The 9,738-nt window shown below is 36.1% G+C and overlaps 1 protein-coding gene across 2 annotated transcripts in view; it reads right to left on the reverse strand.

Annotated features, from left to right (window-relative positions):
* The window catches only part of Mrtf (Myocardin-related transcription factor), a 47,472-nt gene extending 38,858 nt beyond the window's left edge, over positions 1-8,614 (reverse strand). For both annotated transcript variants that reach the window (XM_017156164.3, XM_070214748.1), the window contains exon 1: positions 8,054-8,614. In XM_017156164.3, coding sequence (XP_017011653.2) covers positions 8,054-8,117 — 64 coding nt within the window. In that variant the 5' untranslated portion in view covers positions 8,118-8,614. The remainder of the gene's footprint in view (positions 1-8,053) is intronic.
* Positions 8,615-9,738: the final 1,124 nt, after the last annotated feature.

The following is a 9,738-nucleotide window of genomic DNA, read 5'->3' on the forward strand; positions in this document are numbered from 1 at the left end:
AAATCACAAAACGCCAAACAAACAAAACGCAACGCAAATGACAATTTCTTTTGGTTTTTTTCAGTATTTTTTTGGCAATTGCGTTGCGTGTTTGGATGCTTTTGTTTAGAAAGAAGTGTTCGGTTGTTTTTATGCACTCGAAAGCAAATGGGGAATCTGACATAGTTTTCAGCTCAGGCAGAAAGTCGACAGTTTGAGATATAGATGCCATATAGTCCCGATTCCGTTGACAGCATAAAAAGGCGTTGCTAAAAAAGCGAATTATATGCAAAAAGCAAATTTCATGCCACATTTAAAATAGCCACTGCAATGTTTTGTAATTTATCAACGACCGCCCGCACCAGATATCGCATATATAGTATCTACACTCATAGAAATTTTTACCCTAAATCGCCCTAAAAAACTGACTTTTCGCCCGTGGATTTAGAAAATCGCCCATAAATCGTATCCGCTGGCGATTCGCCCGTGTATTTAGAAAAATTTTCTAAAAAATCCCGATGGAAATTTGGTTTAATTTAGGGTGATTTTTCTTGAAATAAGAAATATTTTCCTGTTTTTAGGGTGATTTGCCCTAATTTTAAGGTGTATTTTTCTAAAATTAAGGGCGAATTTTCTGTTTTTATAGGCAAATGCCCTAAAAAATTAGACAAATTAAAAAAAATCGTGTTTGAGCATGCTTAACTGAATTTGGGAAGCATGTTTTTTTTTAATCGTCTATATTCTGGGAACTGGGACTGCTTTAATTAAACAACACCGGCGGAGGACACCGTTTCATATTATTGTATTGGTGTGTAGTTTATATGGGAGCCGGGTTAAGAGGGGGGCCCGATCTATACAGCACAGCCGTTAGAACTGAAAAATCATGTTTGTAAATGAATTAGGGAAATAAATATGAGGAGAAAAAACAACTTACTTTTTTTGGCCATGGCGAGAATCGAACCCACGACATCTCGGTTTAGAGTCTAACGTCCTACCGCTGCACCACAGACCCATCGCGCAAGACGACGAACAAACTCTGCACACATCTTATTTTCTTGAGGTCTACGTTATAATATGACTAAAGGCAACTAAACCGTATATTTTTTTCCTGACGACTGTGACAATTAGTCCCGTTTTCTTGCCCGCAAACACAAAGTATGCTTTTAACTCAGAACTCCCATACGTTTTTAAGGTTTAAAGACTACTTTAATTTAAAATTCGGACGAAAAAATGTCCTCAGTATTATAATGTTTACAAAAAAAAAAAAAAACATAAAAATCAAGTTGAATCACACAGGGTTCGAACCCACAACCCCACGACCTTAGTCCTCATATAGCAAAGTTGAAAGCGCAAGTGATTAGACCGCTGGGCTACCGAATTTCACACTTTTGGAGTGATTTTTAAGGCGAATCGCCCTTGTATTTAGAAAAATTTTAGAAAAAAAATTAGGGCAATTCGCCGTTGGATTTAGAAAAGGTCAAAACGAAGCAAATCGAAAAAAATCGCCCTAAATATTAGAAAAATAGAAAAATTAACCCTAAAAATATTTTTTTATGGTCACCTGCCTTAAATTTATGGCAAATTTGTCGTGAAAATAGAAAATTTTTCTCAGTTCAAAGGCGAAAAATTTTTTAGGGCGATTTTCTAAAATGTAGAAAATTATTTTTATGAGTGTATATAGCGGCTATATAGTATATATGGTGGCAGGCGTGTGACTGCTGCTACGATGTTGCAATGTGCAATGGCCACGGCGAATGCAAAATGCAGACATTTCTTGACACTTCTCTAAATAGTTTTGCGTGCGACGCAGCAGGCAGGGAAAACCAAAAGAAAATGCGAGGAAATTCACAAGGAAAAAGGGGGGTTGGTAGGTAGATAAAACGCACACGGTCACTCGAGTGCCAAAATGTCCCCGCACGCCATTAAAAATGTTGCGAAAATTACACAGCAAACTGAAAGGTGTTCTAATGAGGCGTGCGCCGTACTACTTGGTGTTCCCAAAAAGTGTGTGTATATTTTAGTGGGTGTTTTTCTGGTTTAAATGGGACTGGTTGGTGGATAGATAGGGGTGCTGCCCGAGTGAGCTGTCCCTCTATCTCTATCTATCCCCACATAAAAAATAATCATAAAAGTTTAGCCAATGTTTATGGACTGGAAAGCAGCTAAATGGGTCCGTCCTGAAAATAATTATATTATTTCCTGACTCAAAGTTTGGCTACTATATACTATATTTTGTGTAAGATAAATGTAACTAGTGGATCTTTATAATACATTTTAAGTTGGATTACTCAGTTTATTTTTAAAAATAAAAATCACTAAGAATGGAATGAAGAATAGAAAAATATTTATAGAATTTTACTGAGTCATTTACAAAATATAATGAGATTATACAGCTTTCATATTTTTATTTGTATACTTTTTTTTGCATCAAAAGTAGTGTTTAATTTTCCTAAATACAACTATTTTAAAGTTCTTTAAAAATCTAGTTTAAATCCCAGAAATAACTTGAACATTTTTCCAATTTAAACAAAATTTCCTCTTCATTTCACCTGAATTACTTTGGACAACCTTGCTATATTTTCGTCAGCATTTTCCGTACTTAGCCCAGCCATTGGCCTCGATTTTAATGCTGCAATTTTCATTGAAATGAGTTCAAAATCAAGGTCGGCGCCGCCATCTCGTCCCGGCTACGGTCATAATGGTCATGCTACTACTACATCATCCCGGTCTCGAGAAACTTGGGTCTTGAACTCGACCCGAGTGCGAGATGCCATGAATACAAATTGTTGCATTTACAATAAAAAATTCATGGGATTCCATTTCAATAAGCGAAACGGGCGTATAAATGCAGTCGAGGGAACCGAAAGGCACGGCGAATCAGTTTATTAAATAAAAGGCAATGTGAAACATGAAGAACGACCTTTGGCAAAAAAAAAAAGAACAGAGAGACAGACACACGCTTCTCGCATGAAAACTTCACTAAATTACCAAGAAAAATATTTGCCAATAAGCCAGAAACAAAAAAAAGAAGAAATTTAACGGTTCCGATTTGCAGGGAGGTGGAATAAAGGGGAGACAGGTAATTTGTTTATCCAGCGAAAGGAACACCTGCAGATTGCCAACTCGAGAATCCAGAGACAAATCCCTCTCTCTTCTCCTCTACTCATTCTCTGTATTTTCTCGCATTTTTCCGCGATTCTTTTGTGCGATTGGAATGCAGTAGTTTCCAGTGGCAATAGCGAATTATTGCGATTATTGCGAGGAAAACTGAGAAAATCAGTAGACACAAAGGAGCTTTTGGGAAAAGGAAAAAAGATAACTTAGATTTGCTGCAGGTTTCGAAAAGTATATCTGCTTGAATTTATTTGTAAATAATAAAATCATACTATATAATTATTTTTAACATTACATAGTAGTTAAATAATCATTTTTATTATTTTAACAAAATATTTCTGGTATAAATAAAAACTATTATTTAAGCTCGTTAATCTTTCATCCTCATTTTCAAATCCAAAACGCCCACATGCAAACTTAATACCCATTTGTAAATTATTCCGACATTGCTTAGATGTATGTAGCATTGCGCCCACCCCTTTTTCTCTTTTTTTTTTGGAAAATCAACCACCCACTAACCCCCACCTGTTTTCCACACACCCCCTCACACGCCCACCACATTGTTTATTTGCACAAATGCGTGCGCTTTCGTTTTCCGAATTTTCCAACGAATTTCTTGGCCAGCAAAAATTGCAAAACGAGGTAAAACTGGACAATGTGGGATATATAGCGCTGCCATACGCTGGGGATTTACATATATATTCACGAAAAACTGCCTGTTGCTGTTGTTGTTTGGGCTTTTCATTCGAGAACATGTGTCTGCAACATGCAAAAGTAATGCACAACAAGTAGACGGTGAGAAAATGTAGTCCTTTTTGGGCGATTTGAATATAAATGGAGTTTTATAAAATATTTAATAAAATGAAAAAATTTTTTTTGGGAATAAATTACGTTTATTAAGAAGCTGTAATGCTAACTCGAGGTTAAGATCCAGTTAAGTTTATTTCATTTAACTTTACTTTATTAAAATATACTTGAAACTTGTGTAATTCTAATTTTTATAATAAATATTTTATCATTGATATTATGAAGATTACTCCAGTGTAGCAGAACTTCTCCACTGTTTTTCCCTTAAAAAATCCTACGATCGATTCTCATTTTCTCTCTTTTTCTCGTGTACATGGATTTTGACTTTGACTGGACGCTGCCATTTAATGTGTGTAAACATTGCGCAAGCTAAAAACAACAACAAAACAAAAGCAGGAGTAATAAATTTCTATATTCATACGCCGCGTTGTACAAGAAGCTCACCCAAATAAAATCGAAACAAAAAAATGTGAGGGAAAAAGTGAGAAAAAGTGGAAGGGAGGAGGATTTTCTGGCTGATTCAGACAACAACAGAAATTTGACTACAAAAATGGGCAAAATGCAAATATACACACGCAGTCGTCAGCCGCAAATTTCCATGTGTGCGTTTGGCTTTTTCGGCAATTTTGCGGCATGTTTTTCACACATTCGCGCGCTGCGAGGAAAAGCAAGGAAAAGCGAGGAAAAACAATCGAACACGACGCTCTGGCTGCCATGGAAAATATGGGGAATATGGAATATCAATATTCATACTCTTATTCGTAGTCGTATTCCTATTCATTCCATTCGATACGATACGATACATGATGATGGTGATGCAAGTGCAAATTTATTTGCCACTTTGTGTGCGGCTCGCCGAGTTGTAAGTGAAATTTTGAATTCCCAATTGAATGGACGGCTGGAAAAGCAAAAGCCTCCAAGTTGATTGATTTTCCAATTGCAAACTGAGTGCTTTTGAGTTAGTAGTTTTGGGGGCTACAGGGAGAGAAAAAAATGCAACCTAGTTCTGTCCTCTTTGATAGGAAATAACAGCTTTATGTTAGTAAATTATTAAAAGAATATTTACTTTAAATTAATTATAAATATGCAATGAAGAACAAGAGAGAACTATCAAATACTATCAAATAAACAAAATGGGGTGCGAACTGCTTGCATTTAAAATCACATGAAAATCATTCAAAATGTTTTTTTTTTTAACAAGAATAAATATAATTTCCAGACGTTTCGCGTAAATTCTACCTAAAATATATTTGTGAGATATCATGGTTTCACTAGAATTATAACTAATTTTTTTCTGTGCACAAAGCAGTTCAATGAGCTTTGTCCGTTCAGTCAACGAGTGATCCCCAAAAATTCTTCGGCTGAACAACAGAAAATGAAAATTCTCCCCCCATTTCGAACTTACAGTTCAGCACGATTTTCCTTACCCCCCAAGAAAACGGCAATCGAATGAGATGTCAGGAATGCCCAGAGCCAAAGAGAATTTACTAGATAGATGGTAAGGGGTAGCCTGAGGAAGACGACTGGAAATAGCCCCAGCGACACTCATTTTAAAGTGTTTAAGAGCGCTCACACGCAGAAAACACACAAAACGACAACACCTTGTGCCCCACTCAACACTAAAAATTACATTGAAAATGGTCATAAAAACGAGGAAAGAATAAAAGAAAAGCAGGCTGGAAAGGGGAAGCAGTCTGCGTCGCTTTTCTTTTTCATTAAATTTAATTTTATTCAGCTAATTTTGCCAAGCAGTCTGCTGGCCCCTCGTTTATCATGTAAATAAAAAAGCCATAAACGAAAAAATCTAAATGAATTTTCCATTTTTTCTGTAACATTCTAGTGCAGTTCGTCTAATCACTATATATCAAAAGGAATAAAAAGAAATATATGTATGCGCAATAGATTGAAAGAGTGTCAAGGCTTGGAAAATTTTACGTTCCGATTAGCCACAAGAAATGGAATTTTTTTTGCTCCTCTTTTCTATTTGCTATTTGTAAACAAGCTTGCATTGTTGTAAACAAGTCGTTTATATGGCCAAGATGATTTGGCTTAGCCTGCGCTGTTGTGTTCGCTTGTTATTTTAGTTTGATTAATTCTGGGTATTAGTGTAATTTATTTATTTTTAAATGCTTCAGGGGATAGTTTATTTATCGTGGCTTTCAAACAAGTGGCGGTGGATTTAAGAAGATAAAAGAAGGGTTTTCCTTTAAAGGCTAGATTGTTCGGAATCCCAAATATAATAATTTTTATTAAAAATACCTTTTCCTAAATGAGTTGCATTTTTCGTTTTCTTCTGTATGAAGTATAAGAATATTTTTAGAAAATAAAGGGATTTCTTTTAAAGGTTGGATTGTTGGGAATCCCAAATATAATAGTTTTTTCAGTTATATATTTCCTATCTGAAATAAAAGCCAAATGGTTACGAAAGACCTCTTCCTATATGAGTTGCATTTTCCGTTTTCTTCTATATCAAATATTTCCCGCATGATTTTCGATTCCCCGGCTGCGTTTTTCTGGGGTTCGCCCACGCTTTGTTTAACTTTGGCATATATATATATAAGTATATGCTGGGTTCCTCGATATATTATATATTCATACAATGTCTGCATTTGTTGACAACATTTTACAATGCTTTATTTTTAACAGCTCGTTAGCCAAGGCGGAGAAGGGCTGTGGGGTTGGATGGGTGGCAGTGGGGTGAGGCGTAAAAGGGGGCGGGGGAAGGTGGGCTGGTCAGTTTGACATTGAGCGCGTGCCAAGCAGAAAACGCACGGCCAAAAGGCTGCAAAACGAAAAGAAAAAAACTCTGCCTCCCCTCATTAGGGACAACACTTTTGTTTAATTAAACTAAATTAACTGGTAGCCTTTTCAAATTATTTAATTTTAACCTCATATTTAGCACACTATTATTTTGAAAATCTTAAGTATAATAAAATTCTTTCAATTTTCAAGTGAATACATTTATTGATTTAATAAATAAATATATTTAAATTCGAAGTATGATTTTCTATTTGAAGCTTTAATTGTATTGTTTTTAAAAGTTTAAGTCGAACGAATTGCAATAAAATAATTTAAAATAAAATAGTGCACATTAAAACGTTTCTAATAATTCCAAATATACACATTAATTTTAAATGATACTCATTAATTTTAAAAAAGGAAGCTCGATGAAAACTCTTTAAGAACTAATACTAACACAAACAAATGTGTAATCCAAATTAAATCTTTTATAATTCAATTTACGGCATTTAAAGGTAGCCACAAAATATAAAACAATTTGTGTGTGAAATGCAATCGAAGCGAATGTTTATGGCTCATTTCGCAGGATCCGTGAAAATAATTAAAATGAAAATCCACTTTGAAATTAAATTAGTTTCCTGCGGAAAAAATATTTTGACATTTCCGGTCACAATTTTAATGTTGTCAAAAATGGCGGCGAAATCCATTTTTCCCTAGCTAATCTCGAGGCCTATTTTGAATTTTTTGCAGCCGGTGGCGTTAGCTGTCATGCTTTTCCACTACTGCTGAAAAATTTTAAGTAGACGCGTCAGCGGTTTTTCGTTATAATTTTTTTTTTTGGTAGCAGGAAAAACTAAGTGCCCAGCAATTGCTGCCCCTGGGCAAAAGAGCAACAGCACAACAGCACAAAAATTAAAACAAACAAAAAGGAGAGCAAAGTTAATGTCAGTCAAGTGGGAAAAACACACGGAGGGGTTGGGTGGGTGGTGGAAATTAAGCATAAATCTTTCAATTGTGTTTGGATTTTGGGCCGAAGTTAATAGCCAATCGGTTAACGAACCCACCACTGCCACCGCTGCACTTTTCCGGCCATTGTTTATACGTAGAACATAGGTAGATATATACACAGAAAACAAATTGACAAAAGATCAGTTTGATATGTGCTGGACAATTTTCATATCATTTTGATATGGATAAAGAGCATGTTTAGCTTATTTTACATTATCTGTTTAAAAAATACAAATTTGGTATTTTATGTAATGTGATAAAATATCATTTTGATATGTTTGAATCATAATTCTGACATAAATCGGCTTTTTATTGATATGAAATAAGGTAGAATTGATCCTATTTCATATCTGTGTTGTTAGGTGGATAGATTTTTGGATAGGTTGGATGTAAGATCTAGGCATACCCTCACAATGTTTGCAACATTTTGCTGGTGGCTCATCGCTGGCGGCATCGGCAATGACCGGCATGGTCCCCGCGAACCACGAAAAACCACTGCGGATACTTCTTCACGGGTTGATACTACACAGCTCGAAGATCGGGCGTTTTGGGGATTGTTAAAAACACATCCTTGGGTTTTTTGAGACACTTGAGACTTGACACTCGCGCTTCCGACACAACCACCTGCTGTTGAATCTATGATCTCTCTTTTTTATTTGATTTTTGATGTTTTATAATTCGTTTTAGCAATGGAATGTTGGCATTTTTAGATCGTAACACTTCTTAGGCTAGACACACTTGAAGATCAGTTAAGATCGTTCGGTTAGGCGTTAGATCCTCTCTCGGTTGGCTATAGTCCGCTACTGACGGACGGTGCTAATCGTTCTGCTGTCTGTCGTCTGTGTGGGGACGTCACGCCAGGCTATTTCTAGTCTTTTTTGGCTTTCACATTGCGCTTTTCCGTGGAAATCGTCTGTGTTCGTTCGAGAGACGTTCAAACGTGAAACCTCCGCAGAGACCACTGAGTGTGGATATTCCGGGCGCACGCCGATCTGCTCCCATTTCGAACATCGAATTCGAAATCTTCAAAAATCTTCTTCGAAATCCCCGCCGCAGCATCTCGCCACTGTTAGATAATTTGACTTTTTCACCATTTTTCCTCAATGAAACAATGAACTTTCACATTTCCTACACAAACAACAATTCTAAACGAGAGAACACACGGACCCGCCGCTCTTTCACTCTCGCAATTTCGAAAACGTTTTTTCGAAAATAGAACTCATGATCCTCTCAACGGAGAGAGGCGTCCGGCAATCGGCGATCGGCGCACGGCTCTTAATTTCGAAAAGTTTTCTTCAAAGTTTTCGGTCTATTTTCCCGAGCACCCTACACTAAGGAGAGTTGCTCATTAGTTCAGGTACTTGCGATCCTACAATCGTTTGGGTTTCCTTTCTAAGTGGGTTTCTGGGTCAAGGCGTCTGCACTTAGTGTATTATTTTCTATGGGTTCAGTTACGAAAAAGAAATGCGCGAAGGTCTCTTAAAGGTTGAAGATGATTAGAAAGTAAACCTTGGTTGTCACAAGTTAACAATTAATGGGTTTTTAAGTAATACTTAGTATAATATTCGCTGAATAGGAAAATAAAAATTTATACTCATTGTTAGTCATATGATTTTTAGATCCTTATTTGATTCTTCATAGAACTTTAGTTCACAATCTACTCACAATTTCTTAAAGTTCAACGCATTCTAAACGAATCGAAAAGTCCCAAATAAATATAGCCATAGCCTAAGCACTTTAAATATATTTTATTTATGACTGACTTCCTAAAATATATTTCCCCATTTCATTTTTCCAGTCCCCGCGACACCTTTCTTTTATTTTTCCCACATTATCAAAAAGGAGCAACAAAAAAAGATATGCCAAATGAAAAATGCGAAAAAAAATGAATATTTATTATTTGGCCAACATCCAAGGCAGAGATCTTAACTGCAAAAATCCTTTGCAAACACAATCCAACGACCTTGAAAAGCAACGTCGTCGTTTCGGACTCTGAAATAACTTTCGCCAGATCGCAGCATAATTTTTTGTTGCCAATAAACAAATTCACAAATTGGGCAATTGGACGTTGGGGAATCGATTTAAGATATA

Source organism: Drosophila takahashii, chromosome 3L (genome assembly GCF_030179915.1).
Source record: "Drosophila takahashii strain IR98-3 E-12201 chromosome 3L, DtakHiC1v2, whole genome shotgun sequence".
NCBI classification, from domain to species: domain Eukaryota; kingdom Metazoa; phylum Arthropoda; class Insecta; order Diptera; family Drosophilidae; genus Drosophila; species Drosophila takahashii.